General features: G+C 42.9%; 1 protein-coding gene across 1 annotated transcript; it reads left to right on the plus strand.

Annotated features, from left to right (window-relative positions):
* The first annotated feature begins 2,673 nt into the window (after window positions 1-2,673).
* Window positions 2,674-16,398, plus strand: PSMA5 (proteasome 20S subunit alpha 5). The gene is made up of 9 exons (XM_075333727.1): window positions 2,674-2,802; window positions 5,494-5,560; window positions 6,843-6,969; window positions 9,854-9,921; window positions 10,002-10,109; window positions 10,199-10,257; window positions 11,892-11,994; window positions 15,720-15,806; window positions 16,186-16,398. The coding sequence occupies exons 1-9, from the start codon at window positions 2,774-2,776 to the stop codon at window positions 16,261-16,263; spliced, it is 726 nt and encodes a 241-aa protein (XP_075189842.1). The 5' UTR covers window positions 2,674-2,773; the 3' UTR covers window positions 16,264-16,398.
* Window positions 16,399-17,129: the final 731 nt, after the last annotated feature.

Raw genomic sequence — 17,129 nt, forward strand, 5'->3', positions numbered from 1 at the left:
CTGGTCGTGGTCTGGCTCTTACTGAGCTTAGTATGGTACAGATTGCAAATCACCATTTTCTTGTCTCCTTCACTTTCTCTAAAAAAGTGCCAGCCTGGGGAACACCTAACATTTGGTCTGTGATTTAGCAGCTTGTGGGTGCTCTGGGGAACAGTTGTCCCCTTTCTCTCTCTGGCCACTCCACAGCCTCTTTCTTTGTAAGGTTCGTCAGTGAGCGGGAGTGGACCCACTGGGCCACAGGGAGCACCCGGGCTTACTCAGATGCAGGAGGGGTTTGACTAAGCGCCTACCAAGTAAATGCCAAGTGCCGGGCATTGTCCGGGACTGTGGCAGCTGCACGGAGCTGGCTGACAGCAGAACAGGGGTATAGTCACAGACAGGACGGTCACTGACAAGACAAACAGGGCAGAAACCGGAGCACAGATACAGAACCTCCGACATGGGAAGTCAGGCATGGTTCATCCGGCACAGGACATCAGGAGGCACTCCAGGCATCAGGGCACAGGTAATCAGGCACGGATCACCAAGCATGGGACATCAGGTACATATCATCCAGCACAAGATTGCAGGAGGAACTCTGGTCATCAGTGTCCAGGTCTTCAGGCTCATCAGGAATAGCAGATCAGAATAAGAACATCAGAATGGATTAAGTGAACACAGGTGCAGGATAGAGCCTGGTACCTGGACACAAGGAAATAGACAAGTCCGGTGCAGGGACACGGACAGGGTAGACACAGCAAGCTCACCGCCAGTTACATGTAGGACTTGTGCTAAATACAGGCAGACCAGAGCAAAAAAGCTGGACCAATGGACAGGTAGCCAGATCAAATCTTAGTGACTTACTCTGTTCCTCCCATCAGGGGGGAGGGAGCCTGAAATACATGGTGCCTAAAAACAATAAGCTAGGGAACACATTTGCAAGGTGCGCACTCTTCCTCTTAAAGGGACAGGAAGCATGATTGCGCCCTAGGCTGGTGACCAGGAAACTCCATGTGGCATGGGCAGGACCTGGGGCCTTGGTGCAAGCTGGATACTGACACACACGTAGGCATCTGCGGGGGTTAACAAGCTAGGGACCACCACCAAACGTGGGTGGATAATTGGCATGGAAAAAAAGTGTCTAGTAAGAGCTCACAAGAATGAACAGATGCTTTTTAAAATGTTCAGCTTTTGTGCTCCTTTTAGTTTCCAATGACACCATAAGCTTAGAAGTGAGTGCACTGTTCGTGGGTGTTTTCCGCTCTATACCCTATAATATAATACATTTGGAAGGCTGAAAAGACGCCCAGGTGTTTTTTTTTATATTGCTTGAAAAAAAAATGCTAGTGGTTACCTCCAGTTTTGAATGGAACAAAAAAAAAAAGTTGAAAAAGCACCAAGAAAACTGAATAAGGCCCTGTGCGCACGCTGCAGATTTACCACGGATTTTCTGCAGAAAATGTGTCAAAGGCTATGTGCGCATGTTGCGTAATTGCATGCAGTTACGCTACGATCTGCACCGCAGCGTAACTGCATGCGTACTGCGTCCCCAGCACAATCTATGGAGATTGTGCAGGAGCCGTGCGCACGTGGCGTATTAGAGCGCAGGGCTTCGGCTGCTGCCCGAAGCGCGCGTTCTAAGAAGTGACATGTCACTTCTTTCCTGCGCTTTGCCTGCATCCCCCGCCCTGCCTATGGGAGGAGCTGTAGTCAGAGCGCATGAAATTGGCTTTTTTTTTTCCATTACGGACTCTTTCTGCAGCGATTTGAAGCGCACGTGTGCTGTTCAAATCGCTGCAGAAATTTCTGCAGTGACAGTACGCAACGTGCGCACATAGCCTAACATTGCTGCAGTCAATTCCCCAGCAGAACCTATGCTTTTTAAAAAATGCTGTGCGCGCACTGTTTTTTTTTTTATATCTGCAGATTTACCCGCGGATTTTCCGCTGCGGAATTAATGTGCATGTGACTTCTTTTCCGCAGGTACCTGCGGTTTTTTGCCATAGATAATGGTAAAAATCCGCAGGGACCAACTTGCGGAAAATCCGCAGCAATAACGCGGGTGCGGTTTTACCACGTTTTTTACCGCGGGTGCAGGATTCTTTCAGAGGGTCCGTTTTTTTCTCAAGAAAAATGCACTTTCTAGTGCGCACAGGGCTAAGGCCTCGTGTACAGTGTTTGGTGAGATTTATACCTCCGTATTTGTAGCCAAAACCAGGAACGGGTGATGAATCCAGACGTGGTGCCCGTGTTTCTACTATACTTTTCCTCTGATTGTTCTACTCCTGGTTTTGGCTACAAATACTGAGGTAAAAATTCACCAAATACTGAACGTGTGCCTTAATGGAAACCATAAAACCAGTACACTGAAGCGTCTTCTGCCTGGAAAAGTCCACAGCTTTGTCCACCTGGAAAAGACGTGGTGTGCACATAAATGTCCTGGCCGTGTCCTGCCTTTGTAACTTCTACTCCTGTGCTAACGGCTCAAGAGCGTCTCCTCACAGCAGAGGACCCATGCACACTTCAGCACGACAATACCGAATGGCGCTGAAATTTAGAGACATCAGTGTGCGCCAGTCACTAGTTTTTTCAGTATTGGCTTACAGACTACACTTCCCGTCATGCCTTGTTCCCGTTCCCGTACGTGTAGGTGACGTTGGAGCCACATGGTGTAGCTTTTGGCCAATCAGAGGTGGCGGCGGTGTGACGTGCGCTGTGTGTGCCGGCAGTAGTAGGCCCCGTGAGTTAGCAGCAGCAGTGGTGGTTCCTGAGCTGTGCGGTCGCCTGTATCACCATGTTTCTCACACGGTCCGAGTATGACAGGTGAGTGAGAGCTGAGGATATGGTGGAGGGGAAGGCCACATAATGGGGATGCTGGACTGCGGCTTCCAGAGCCCCAGGAGAAAATGAAAGTAGCGGTTGTAGTTAACCATGTCTGTACTGGGCTCTGTCCCTGACCGTGAGGGATGCAGGTTGTATCCTCTCCATTATAATGAATGGGATATCTGTCATCACTGCTGATCATGTACACCAAAGACACCGGCCATAGTGACGATACCTTCATGTAGGTGCGAGCAATAAGCATGGCCGGTGCCGAGTCATGGCCAAGGATGTGTCCTTCGTGCCCCCGTGAACATATACTGTGTATATATAGAGGATTAGTCATGTATGGCCTGTACAGCGGGGTCCTTACCTGCTGCCATTAAGTCACCTGTCTACATTGATGCTTTGCTCCCATTATAGGGAAGGGTGCCATTGTATGGGACAAACTCGGTAGAAAAGAGCTTATAAGCACTGCACAGGTCCCTTAAAGGGAGCCTGTCACCTAAAATATGCGTTCTGACCTATCAGCAGACGCATGTGTGCCCTAATTACACCTCCCTACCCATCCCTGTGTTAAAACATTTATTACTTTCATATACAATTTTATATTACCTTCATATTTCCTATGTAAATAGCAGGGAATATGGTCACAGGGGCGGCGCCTTGCCCTGCATACTTTCCGTGGTATCATGCCCCTGTGGGCGTGATACCATGGAGTCACATGAGCAACGTCACCGTCGCTCATTGTATCCTGCGTGCATTGTGGCAGGCTTCTCTTCCGGGTGTTAACGCGCCGGCTTCAGACATGCACTGCGCATGCGCAGTGCGCGTCTGAAACTGACAAGGAGAACCCGGAAGAGAAGCCTGCTGCAATGCACGCAGGTAGAATGAGCGACTGTGACGTTGCTCATGCGACTCCATGGTATCACACCCACAGGGGCATGATACCACGGAAAGTATGCAGGGCAGGGCTCCGCCTCTGTGACCATATTCCCTGCTATTTACATAGGAAATATGAAGGTAATAAAACGTTTTTTATTACTTTCATATTATACAATTTTATAACACAGGGATGGGTAGGGAGGTGTAATTAGGGCACACATGCGTCTGATGATAGGTCAGAACGCATATTTTAGGTGACAGGCTCCCTTTAAAAGGTTACTCCCATCTTCATAAATGGGTTTTATCAGAGTCCTTGTATATACAATCAATTTTCCAATTTACTGCTTTTTAAAATTTTGATCTGTTTTTGAGATATAATCTTTTTTTTTTTTTTTGTGTTGCATTGCCATGGAGACCGACCACTGCTGTCGATGAGCAGTGTTTAAAAACTATTTTCTATTGAGCTTCTAAGTGCTATTTTTGATGCTGACCAAGATCATTGGAATGCATTGTTACCTCTTAATCCTTGGAAACCAGCTGAAAAAAAGTGTTATGTCAAGAATAGATGCAGTAAATGGCAAAGTGCTTGTTTTTGCAAACACAATCTGATATCTAGTGATGAGCGAGCACTAGCATGCTTGGCTGCTCGGTATTTGTAGCGTGTAGTTGGATGCTCAGATACCTGAGTATAATTGAAGTCAATGGGGAATTCAAGCTTTTTCCTGGAAAAATGCTCAAGTTCCCCTCTCGAGTCGCACCCGTCTGATCATCTGACTGCTCACTACAAGACCTGAGCATGGTAATGCTTGCTCATCACTAATAATATTCCAATATATGAAGATAAATATAACGTGCATCCACACAAGCTGACACTGGGGTCCTGCGCAGGTGCACTTTGATCTGCCCGGAGGAGGGCAGATCAAAGTATTGTAGTGCGCCTGCGCAGGACCTCGATGCCGGCGTGTCTGCATAACGTAGGACGCGTCATGCACCCAGGCTTCAGAAGAAGAAAGACAAAGATGACTGAAAGAGGAGGCGCTGGCAGCGGAGAACAGAGACACCCATAAGACCAGTCTGCACCGCCCCTTAGGTGAGTGTTATAAAGTGATTTTTACGCTCTACACAGCGGCCTGGGCTCTTATACACAGCATGTTAGAATGCTGTATATAAGACCCCACTGGTGGTGGCCGCAGCTTATAGTCGCCAAATCTGGTGACAGGTTCCCTTTTAAGCACAGGTTTTGGCACAGAATCATCTTTTTAAGACAAAATCCATGCAATAACGCTCAGTGTGAACACATCCTAATGGAAAAGCAGTTTCCAGTTTCATCCTGTAGATTTGGTGTATTTCCCAGAAAGCACTTTAAGGCTATGTGCGCATGGTGTGTTTTTCGCTGTGTTTTTGCGCCTTTTTTGAGTGCGTTTTTTGTCTTTAAACTGCATGACTTTGCTTCCCCTGCAAAGTCTGAGTTTTCATTTTTGCTGTCCGCACAGTGCAGTTTTGATTTAGGTGCGTTTTTGTGGTGACCACAAACATGCAACATGTCAATTCTTTCTGCGTTTTTTCAGCGTTTTTCACCCATGCAATGCATAAAAAAATGCGGCAAAAAAAAGCATGCTTTTTTTTACCGCAGGTGTGGTTTTGTTCGTTTTTAGCAGCCAAAAACACTGCATCTTTGTGGTCACAAAAAAAAAAAGAAACGTGCGCACATGGCCTAATTATACATATATAATGTATTTGTGGCGTTCTGTATCCATAATAACCCTGTATAATGTGCAACCTGTGTTTTTTCTCCTCTCTGTCCCATAGGGGGGTGAACACTTTCTCTCCAGAAGGCCGACTTTTTCAAGTAGAATATGCAATTGAAGCGATAAAGGTAGTTTTCTATACAGTATCTTCTGTGTATTACCAAAGAGAAAGTGAAAGTTAATCTGCAAGTCATCCTTCTCGGAGTTTCCCTCTTCCTGGATTTTTCTGAATGGTCTTTGTTCCAGCCTAGTCAGATATTGTTACCTATTGTTGTGTATATTTCTTAGCATCACAGCTTACAAATATGTTTTTACTCCTTGCAAATTTGTGTATTTTTCTTTATAAGTCACCATTCTGATAATCACTTTGAAAAATAATATGTTTTCTGTGATTTGGGGCTGGGCAAAAGAAATGATTAGCACTGATAATGTTTTAAACCTTTAAAATATGCCAAAATGTAACACCTACCCTCCAAACTAACCTGCCCAAAAAATAGGTTACAGTATATAAATATAACCTTTATTTGATTTTGGTTAGAACATTAAAGGACATTAAACGCACACAAGAGATTAAAAAAGTTTGTTTAAAAGAACTGAAGTCCTCAGTGGTTGATACTTTTAATAATAGCAAGCTTTCGAGACTGCGCAGGTCTCTTCATCAGGCATGGTATAACACAAAATCTGAAGAAGCAAGAGATTAGCTAGTTGTAGTGATGTAGCTAATATTGTATGCCTGAGGCCTTGCCCCTCTGTTTAATACTACGGCTCCAGTGGTGTACAGTATGCATTTGTGTGTTATGTTTTTTTTAATTGGCTACCACCTATAGATAGCTACAACTGTCAGTCTATGTCCCTCCCTGACAAAGCAGGTTGTGCGAAACCAGCATCATGCATGGTAGAACATGTGGACATCCCAATTATGGTCTGTTTGGCAGACTGCTTCTGTCTCTTCCCTGCCTCATACTCCATGTGATGCCTATTCTTGGCCTTATAAATCTGATTGTTCTTGCTCAGTATTTATGTACTGCTTTGTATTCTGCCAGGGGCTTGTCTTCTGTAATTACACTATATTTGGTTCGCTATACATGTATGTACAAGTGTCTCCGATGTATCACCTTTGTCTCTTGCGTGGATTCACTTTTTAATTCTGTGTATGCTATGTAATAATAATAATACCAAACTGCACTATAATTGCTACTTATTTTACTCCCACCACTCATATCATGGTTTAACCTTGTTTAACATAGTGACTTGCATAATATGTGGCCATGACACAATTTCTGGCTGCAGTGACTAAGTGCAACTTTGGTCAGTGACTTTGTTGGAGCAACCATATGATGGGATAAATGGACTTCTCTGTGGGTTGTTATCACTTTCTGTACCACTATAATCGTGCTCTCTATTCCCCAGCTTGGCTCTACAGCCATCGGTATCCAGACATCGGAGGGAGTATGTCTTGCTGTTGAGAAGAGAATCACTTCTCCATTAATGGAGCCAAACAGCATTGAGAAGATTGTAGAAATAGATGCTCATATAGGTAATTTCTTTAGACAACCATCTTTTGTTAATTACCTTCCAACATGTTAAAGTTTGTTGCTCCCAAGCAATTGCCTATGAAGCTGACTACTGCACTGTTGGCACTGGATCATCCTGTTGTCTTCTGGTGCAGTAAAGGCCCCGTCACACTAAGCAACATCGCTAGCAACATCGCTGCTAACGAACAACTTTTGTGACGTTGCTAGCGATGTTGCTGTGTGTGACATCCAGCAACAACCTGGCCCCTGCTGTGAGGTCGTTGGTTGTTGCTGAATGTCCTGGGCCATTTTTTAGTTGTTGCTGTCCCGCTGTGAAGCACAGATCGCTGTGTGTGACAGCGAGACAGCAACAACTAAATGTGCAGGCAGCAGGAGCCGGCTTCTGCGGAGGCTGGTAACCAATGTAAACATCGGGTAACCAAGAAGCCCTGTCCTTGGTTACCCGATATTTACCTTTGTTATCAGCCTCCTCCGCTCTCACTGTCAGTGCCGGCTCCTGCTCTGTGCACATGTAGCTGCAGCACACATCGGGTTAATTAACCCGATGTGTGCTGTAACTAGGAGAGCAAGGAGCCAGCGCTAAGCATTGTGCGCTGCTCCCTGCTCTCTGCACATTTAGCTGCAGTACACATCGGGTAATTAACCCGATGTGTGCTGTAACTAGGAGAGCAGGGAGCCAGCGCTCAGTGTGCGCTGCTCCCTGCTCTCTGCACGTGTAGCTCCGTGCGGTGGTAACCAAGGTAAATATCGGGTTGGTTACCCGATATTTACCTTAGTTACCAAGCGGAGCATCTTCCACGCGGCGCTGGGGGCTGGTCACTGGTTGCTGGTGAGCTCACCAGCAACTTGTGTAGCGACGCTCCAGCGATCCCTGCCAGGTCAGGTTGCTGGTGGGATCGCTGGAGCGTCGCAGTGTGACATCTCACCAGCAACCTCCTAGCAACTTACCAGCGATCCCTATCGTTGTTGGGATCGCTGGTAAGTTGCTTAGTGTGACGGTACCTTTAGTCTTAACATTTTTAGTATGTGATACTAATACCCATATCAATGGCAGTTAACACAAGGAACAAAACTATCAGTCAGTCATGTCTATGCATCATTTGTATTTGATAGTGATTGGGAACTTACAAATGTTTAAAGACCTTGAGTATAACAGATATCGGCTATATGCAGGATTAAAGGGAATCTGTCATCAGGCTTTTGCCACTTAATCTGAGAGAAGCATAATGTTGGGGCATAGACCATAATTCCAGCAATGTTGCACTTACTAGGCTGCTTGCTGTAGATTTGCTTGATCAGCAGGAGATTATTACTAGAGGACTAGTAAACCTGCTTCCATGTAGTCCTCCATATTCATAAGCTCTGTATGACCCCTTAATCCCACCACTGTCAGATTTCTGCCTATGCACAGTGTACAAAATGTCAATCAGTGGTGTGGGCGGGGTTATACAGAACTCGCCATTCAGAAAATTAGTAGATCTGCAGCAGAGAAAATAGTAATTTCATCAAAAATGAAGAAAGCAGCCCAGTAAGTAATCTGTGGCTAAAATTGGGGTCTCTGCCCCTACATTATGCTAATCTTAGATGGGGCAGCAAAAACCTGGAGGCAAGTTCCCTTTATCCCCTTAATGACCGCGGACAGTAAAGTTATGTCCTAGTGGTCATAGTGTTAATCCCCACCGGCTGCTGCGGGCTGCCAGCGGAGATCCGCCCACATGTCAGCTAATTTGTACCTTGCAGGAATGAGTGGAATCACTAGCCACCTGTACCTGTTAACCCCTTAAATGCCGCTGTCAAGTAAAGGTTTACTTACTGGCCGCCACTGGAAGTCACGTGACGTGATCAGATAGATCCAATGGTTGTCATGGTAGCACAGGGTCATATGCTGACTCCTGTAGCTCACATGACTCAGGTCCTGTAACCAGCAGCCAAGTACTGCAGGTTACAAGAGATGATCATTTCCCCGTTCAGAGCTGTGCTTCTCTGATCGGGAGAAAACAATGAGTGATCAGACTGGTGATGCTTATAGCCCCTAGAGGGACTAGTAAAATTAAAAAAAAAACCTTAAAGTTCAAATCACCACCCTTTCACACCATTGAAAATGAAAGGGTTAAAAAGATTAAAAAAAATACACACATTTGGTATTGTGACGTTCAGAAACGCCCGATCTGTTAAAATATAAAATCAGTTTATCTGATCGGTAAACGGCATAGCGGCAAAAAAATTCCAAACGCCAAAATTATTTTTCTTGGTTGCCAAAAATTTTGCGCAAAATGCAATAATAAGCGATCAAAATCGAGACGCAAAAATTAAGCAGTCACTGAGCCATAGATACCGAAAAATGAGAATGCTACGAATCGTGGAAAAAGGCGCAAAAAGTGTGCCTATTTTTTTTGGACAAACGTTTAATTTTTGTAACCCCTTAGATAAAAGTAAACCTATACATATTTGGTGTCTACGAACTCGCACTTGATATACTAATCTATATAGTCTAGCTCACTAGAAAAATTGGTTGGTGCTCAGAAGTAAAAAATACATGTGAAATTCAAGCGTGTACTTCGGTACTCAGTCAATAATAAAAAATAGAAAAGATATTTTTCTTCTAAAGATACTTTTTACGAACTGGCACCGACCTCAGGCATCACACCGACACATTAGTTTTTCCATATAGGAACACAATGAATAAAGTAGCTCAAAAAGAATGGTGCAATTGCACTTTTATTGCAATTTTTCCATCTGTGTTATGTAAAGAACCGCTGCGATCTTGGCCCCAAACAGTGTGATCCTAAAATGGCCTCAATGATCCGTTATGAAAGTGTATTTTATTTTCCCACCATTTCATTCTAACCTTTCGCTGCTTAAACTATATTTTTTTTCCTGATCCAGGCTGTGCCATGAGTGGATTGATTGCAGATGCAAAGACATTAATTGATAAAGCCAGAGTTGAAACCCAGGTAAGATCATGGCCGAATCCTTGTCCCAGTGTTTCCTTTTCTGTATAGATTCTTATGCTTCGTCCCGTTCCTTGTTCTAGAATCACTGGTTCACATATAATGAGACGATGACTGTAGAGAGCGTCACACAGGCAGTTTCTAACTTGGCATTGCAGTTTGGAGAAGAAGATGCTGATCCTGGAGCAATGGTAATCACAGGGGTATAATTCTCCACTGGATTGTGAAGTTTTCTTGTGTACATTTTACATTTATTTATTTATTTATTTTTTTATTTTAGAGTCGACCATTTGGAGTTGCTTTACTGTTTGGTGGAGCAGATGAGAAAGGACCACAGCTGTAAGTTGTCTGCATATACTATAGAATATCACTGTATAGAAAATTCTGATCTGTTTATACATGTTTAGTTTCCCCTGTCTATACATAATTCCAAATTAAACCCTTCAGTAGCCAGCTGTTTTAGCCCTATGGAACCAATCTTTTTAGTCTATATATGGGTGCTTGTTTTATGTTTCAGTGGCACCATTTTGGGGTATATATAAATTTATATATTTTTTAAGCACTTCTGCAGAATTATTTTTTTAAGAGAAAGAGGCCATATTTTGAGTAGTATAAAGAGGACCTCCAAGGTCAGAAGAGTCCAGTGTTGTTCTTGATTCATTCCTGCTGCTTCCCCAAGCATTTCAGTTATTTTGTTTTGGGTTTTTTTTGTTTTAAATCTGCCATATGGTTCCAGAGATGAAGTCTTTTATTAAGACAACACGCCAGCATTTTTTTCCATTGCACAGTTGGAGTGGTGCTTTAAATGTAAGTCTCCTATCTTATACTCAGCTGCTGCCATCTTCATCTGTTTCCAGCTTTGCTCCAGTCGTTCTCGGAGGATTTGTGACCTGCTGGCAGCTCCAGCTAATACACTGCTGTGTAGAGCACAAGTGATCGGATGATCATAGCTTCAAGACCCCTGAGGGAACTAGTAAATACAAAAAAAAAAGTGAGGGGGTGAAAAAAAAAAAGTTCAAATCATCCCCCATTTGACCCATTGAAGATAAAACAATACAAAACCCCTCATATTTGGTATAACCACTTTCAGTTATGTTCATTCTTTCAAAATATAAAATAAATTACTCCAGCCGGTAAAGAGAGTAACAGAAAAAATTAAAGGGATTGTCCAATACTTAGTAAACCTCTATTCATTCCCCTTGTTCAGCCCTGTAAAAATAAATAAGCCCATACTCACCACCAGTGCAGCTGTGGTTCGAGTGATGTCTGAAACCATGTTCCCAAGGCCCACGTAACATTATTATGACACGCGGGCCCCGTGACCAATCACCACCCTGCGTCTGTCTCCTTCGCCTTTGGACGTTGGAGCAGGAAGTCAGTGCAGCGCTGACTCTGAAGGCGGGGAGACAGACGCAGGACGCTGATTTGTTGCTAGGCCCGCGTGTCAGAACAATGTGCTACTTTTTATAGACTTTGCCGTGGAGGCTTTGCTCACAATATTCTCCAGCTCATTAGGCTGCTCTGTATTATTACCCCCTTGTAAATTCTCCTAAAAAAAACAAAACAAAAAAACAAAACAAAAACAAAACCCAAACAAATCTCTGGAAGGATATGACAGATTTATATATAATATAAAGAACAAAAAAAAGTGCCTCAGAAATAAGAGCAAAAACTGGATAATTTTAACTTGGTGACTTCCTTTTAAGTTATAGATGAGATTTTGTTTTATTTTTGGGGGGAGGCAATTTATGGAGGTCACCCTGTGGGATCAAACATCGTGGTGCATTTAGAGGTTGGCGTAATCTCTCAGCTTTTTCAAGTGAAGATCTGCACAAGATGATGCAGAAGTTCAAGGCTATTCTTTATACATACTAATGATGTACTTTGGACTGTTATCTGCAGGATTGTGGTTTCTCATGTTTCATAGTGCTGTATTAGAGTTTTATGTGACATGTCCCGCTCTTGCTCTGCAGCTTTCACATGGATCCCTCAGGGACTTTTGTGCAGTGTGATGCTCGTGCCATCGGCTCGGCTTCTGAAGGGGCACAGAGCTCTTTGCAGGAGGTCTATCATAAGGTGAGTCTAAAGCTTGGTCACTTTGTTGCATTACATGAAGGCACGTAAAATGCCTAACTTATACAATATACATAACAAACGGTATTCATAATCATTCCCAAAACATTCTCATGTGCTCATTAGAAATAAGCTGTAAAGTACAGTTTAGATTTGCTTTAAGACATTCTGCAATTCTTTTAAAACCATTTTGAGACAATTAGTATGTTTGCTATAATCAGAGTTTCTATCATAAATGTAGAGAGGAGGTCCAGTTTCTTACATTAAATGCTTACCGTAATTACATATACCATTTTTTAACATTGCGAAAATTGACACAATAAAATCATTTGGGTGTATTAAAATCTCGACCGATAAAGGTTTAATGCTGCTACATTGGTCTTGTGTATCTTTTTCATGGTTTAACCTCTTTAATGCACATGGACTTACCTGTATGTACTGATGGGAATTAAAGGGTTATTCGCATCTCCAAGATCCTATCCGAATACGTATTAGGCGTAATAATAATATTAGCACATACCTTCAATTAGAAGTGTAGTATAGTGCTTTTGGTTCACTGTTGCTTACCTCATGTGCAGGGCATTGCAGGACCTTAGGTATCCATGGTTATGACCACGCATATAGTGAAAGTCCTGCAATGCCCTGCATATGAGAGAAGAAATATAGTGAATAGGGAGAAATATACTACATTTTTAATTGAAGCATTTGCTAATATTATTATTATTATTACACCTACTACAGATTGGGATAGGATCTTGGAGGTGGAAATACTCCTTTTAACTTATCGCTTCAGGACTTACATGTAAATCCAAGAGATGGTTCAATCACAGGAGTTGTAATAGCTTAGTTCCTGCTGGGAATAGAGGAAAAACTGCTACTAATGGAGCGATCTTCCCAGATGCCGTGGAAGATATCGACCATAGCAAGTTAATTAGAAGGAGGACACTCCTTTTGTTGGCCCAGCGGAACCCTACAATGTGAATGTTGGGTACTGATGGTTGTCGTGGTAGCCAATGCAGAACAGTGGCCACATGGTCTGCCATGTTCAAAAGTGTATTTGTTCCTTGTGGAGATGGCCTTGAATATGCTGTTTGTCATACAAACACTGTGACAGGTTGTATAATGCACTGCACTACATAAGCAGAGTGCAAAAGTAATAAATCTGTATACTATACAATTTATTTGTACCACACCTGAATAAGACCATTTCAATTACAAAAAAAAGTACAGGTGCAGAATTGCTGAGTTTTTTTTCACGATTTCTCCCCATAAGGAGTTAAAGGGTGGTATCTATGCTATCACAATTTCCCAGTATCTCCCATGCAAGCGGATGCTCTTGTGATGAGATGGCAAAAATGTGATTTGTAGACTTTTATCCAAAGCCTGGACAACCACTTTAGTCCTTTATGGGGAGAATGGGGGAAATAAACAGCAATTTTGCCATAATGTTTGGTTTATTCCATGTTTTCTTATTTATGTGAAATTCAAATAAAGTATTAACTCTATTCTGTAGGATAACGCTACACCATCTATATTTCAATGTGTTACTTTTGTACTCTGCTTACGTAGTGATGTGCATTACCCCTTTAATCAAAGCTAGTTATATATATATATATATATATATATATATATATATATATATATATATATATATATATATATATATATATATATATATATATATATATATATATATATATATATATATATATATATATATATTAATATAATAGTGAAAATAGTGCCACTGACAAATACAACTCATTCCACAAAATACAAGCCCTAATATGGTAAAATAAAATATGTATGATAGAAAGACTGAAAAAGTTTGGTCATCAGGGAAAGACAGGGCTCGTCCTTAAAGGGTTTGAGCACATTATGTTAAATGTAACAGATGTGTTGGAGACATGATTTTCTGGCAGTACTAATTAACGTCTGTCCCTTCAATGGCTGCTGGTGGAGGAGCATGTGACCAGACCTGTCCATCAGCCTCAGCCAATTGAAAAACATCTCACATGGAAAGCTGCTTTTCCATTGTAAGAGGCTGAGGCACTGGCTTGATCACGTGGTCTTCCAGCAGCAGCCATTTTTAAAACTGGAAAGCTGTGCAGTATGAGGAACTCTACAGTAACAGATACAGGAGATGAACCCGACATACTAATATATTAGGTACCAAAAGTTATGTCCCCAACATGGCAGTTGAAAAAAAAAATGTCAAGTTCAAGTGACTGTTACATTTCACCTTAATTTTAATCTATATGATATATAATAGACATTTAAGTGCCAATCAATGGTGGTCAGTTCATATTCACATCTGACTTCTCAAAATGGGCACTGCTTTTGTATGCAGTGTGTGCCCTTAGCCGTATACGGGTTTATGGTCTGTACTCCACTCTAAAGGGTGCTTTACACGCTGCGACATCGCTAGCGATCTCGTTAGCGATGTGACACGCCAGATCGCACATACGAGTTGCCGAGATCGCACATGTGACCGGCCCTACAAAAATGACCTATGTGCGATCTCTGCAAACCTTATCTGTGATCTAGCGATGTCGCAGCGTGTAAACCAACCTTTATACCTGTGTACAGACCCATTGAGTTTTGTATTGAACCTGTACACCACTGAGCAGCACACTTCAGACTGATGTTTTGAGGGATCAGTTGTGGTATCAGGATCCAGACCCCACAGATCGGCAGCAATTTACAGTCTATTTACAAATTGTAAAATGACACTTGAACTTTATAATCTATTTTTATCTCCGCTCCATTCAGATAAGGTCCAGCTGACTGGGGTAAAAGGCCTGTCAGTGTATCAGAGCTCCATTTTAATGTAAATTGGATGTAACCAGTACAGGTACCGTCACACTAAACAACTTACCAGCGATCCCAACAACGATACAACCTGATAGGGATCGCTGGTAAGTTGCTAGGAGGTTGCTGGTGAGAGGTCACACAGTCAGACGCTCCAGCGATCCCACCAGCAACCTGACCTGGCAGGGATCGCTGGAGCATCGCTACACGGGTTGCTGGTGAGCTGTCACCAGCAACCAGTGACCAGCCCCCAGCCAGCAGCGAAGCGATGCTGCGCTTGGTAACTAAGGTAAATATCGGGTAACCAACCCGATATTTACCTAGGTTACCAGCGCACGCAGCTACACGTGCAGGGAGCAGCGCACACTGCTTAGCGCTGGCTCCCTGCTCTCCTAGTTACAGCACACATCGGGATAATTACCCGATGTGTACTCTGCTACACGTGCAAGGAGCAGGAGGCGGCACTGACAGTGAGAGCGGCGGAGGCTGGTAACGAAGGTAAATATCGGGTAACCAAGGACAGGGCTTCTTGGTTACCCGATGTTTACCGTGGTTACCAGTGTCTGCAGAAGCCGGCTCCTGCTGCCTGCACATTTAAGTCCCCTTTACACACTGAGACTTTCTAGCGATCATGCTGCACAGCGGGAAACAAAGGACCAAAGAATTGTCCTGAACGATTTGTAGCGATCAGCAACTTCACAGCAGGGGCCGGGTCGCTGATGTGTTTCACACACTGCAATGTCGCTGGGGAGGTCGCTATTACGTCACAAAACCGGTGACGTTACAGCGATGTCGTTTGCGATGTTGCAGTGTGTAAAGCCACCTTAAGACTGCAGCACGGAGTGATATAATATTTGTAATTTTATGATGGATTGTATATGTTTAGTATGTGAGGTCTTATACGTTTTTTTTTTTAGTCAATGACGCTGAAAGAAGCCATTAAATCGTCACTCACAATCCTAAAGCAAGTGATGGAAGAGAAGCTGAATGCCACAAACATTGAGGTTGGTTATTCTACGCTTAGCCGTGAAATAAAATGTAGCAGTGCACTGCTTTCCACCTTCTGTCTTATGTGTGTTATGTCTTCTATGTTTTACCCCTCCGCCTTCAGGAAGTGGACCCAGATTGCTTTACTGATGTTAAAAGCTCAGCTCTAATTTCTCAGCTGCTATGGAGAGCAGAATGCTCTCTGGATGAGGAGGGGGCTATCCGATGAGCTATTCTGGTTGCGAGTGGCTATATTTGGGGTATTGCAATGGCAGATTCTTTGTTGGCATCAATCACACTCGCAGCAGCTGCTCAGTCCATCTCCTGCTGGTCTTTACCTCCCACCCACCAGTGTCATTCTTTACCTTTTCATTTTTTTTCTTCCTCCCCTTCCAGCTTGCCACAGTAGAGCCTGGGAAGAAGTTTCACATGTACTGCAAGGAAGAGCTGGAAGAAGTTATCAAGGACATTTGAGCATCAAAATCGCCAGAGCTGGTTGATCCACAGCTGCTCCTTCTTAGTTGATTTTCCATGTTTTTTTTTATATATATAATTGTATCTGTATATAGATGCAGGTTCCAGAGGTCTCAAATAAACAATTTTCTTGAACTTTGTTTTATGCATCAATAGTAACACAATTAATCAGCTCTACTAATAGCCATAGCCTGCTTTCATTTAGCATTAGTGCCTTCTGTTACTTTTAATATGAGTTACCTATACTATTTAGTTGCAAGTCACCGAAAAGGAATTACAATGCAAAAGACATCACAGAAAAAAGGCAGCCGTTAATATCAGCACCAGGTCACCATACTAATGCACTGCAGGATGCGGCAGGCACCATGATAAAGGTGGGAGCAGCACAGGTGGAAAATACTGATAAAGCAGCCACTCGTACATTTACCATTCATGGAGTGGATTATTATTATAAATGCACACATATAAGACTTGTCTAGGGCACCTGTCACACAGATGTGTGCGCACAGTGTCTGGGTTACAGCCTATTAGTGCCGCCCATACTATTGGATTAAACACCCCACAAAGACAAACGCCCTAATTCCCCCAACATACCAGTATAGGGCCTGGCCGCAACCTGTATAAAAAATTAAAATTTGCAACAAAAAAGTAAAAAATGCATGAGGTATCGGTCAATATTCTGGCTAAAATATGCAAAATCGCAGCCCACATCAAGGGTCCTCATTGTCTTGAGAATCTCTACACTAAAATTGTGATTAGTTAGAATTGCCGATTAGCTTACCTAAGGACAAAGTTTACACAAGCATCTAAAAATTAGTCTGATTTCACATCCATAAAACAGACGATTTATCTATATGTATGATTTC

Source organism: Anomaloglossus baeobatrachus, chromosome 2 (genome assembly GCF_048569485.1).
Source record: "Anomaloglossus baeobatrachus isolate aAnoBae1 chromosome 2, aAnoBae1.hap1, whole genome shotgun sequence".
In the NCBI taxonomy this organism is placed as follows: Eukaryota; Metazoa; Chordata; class Amphibia; order Anura; family Aromobatidae; genus Anomaloglossus; species Anomaloglossus baeobatrachus.

Bases quoted from the DNA above. Each gene is read 5' to 3' on its own strand.
- PSMA5 (XM_075333727.1), top strand. From the start codon at position 2,774: ATGTTTCTCACACGGTCCGAGTATGACAG. The intron at 5,561-6,842 runs GTAGTTTTCTAT...TCTATTCCCCAG, and splicing joins ATGCAATTGAAGCGATAAAG to CTTGGCTCTACAGCCATCGG. The intron at 10,110-10,198 runs GTAATCACAGGG...TTTTTATTTTAG, and splicing joins ATGCTGATCCTGGAGCAATG to AGTCGACCATTTGGAGTTGC.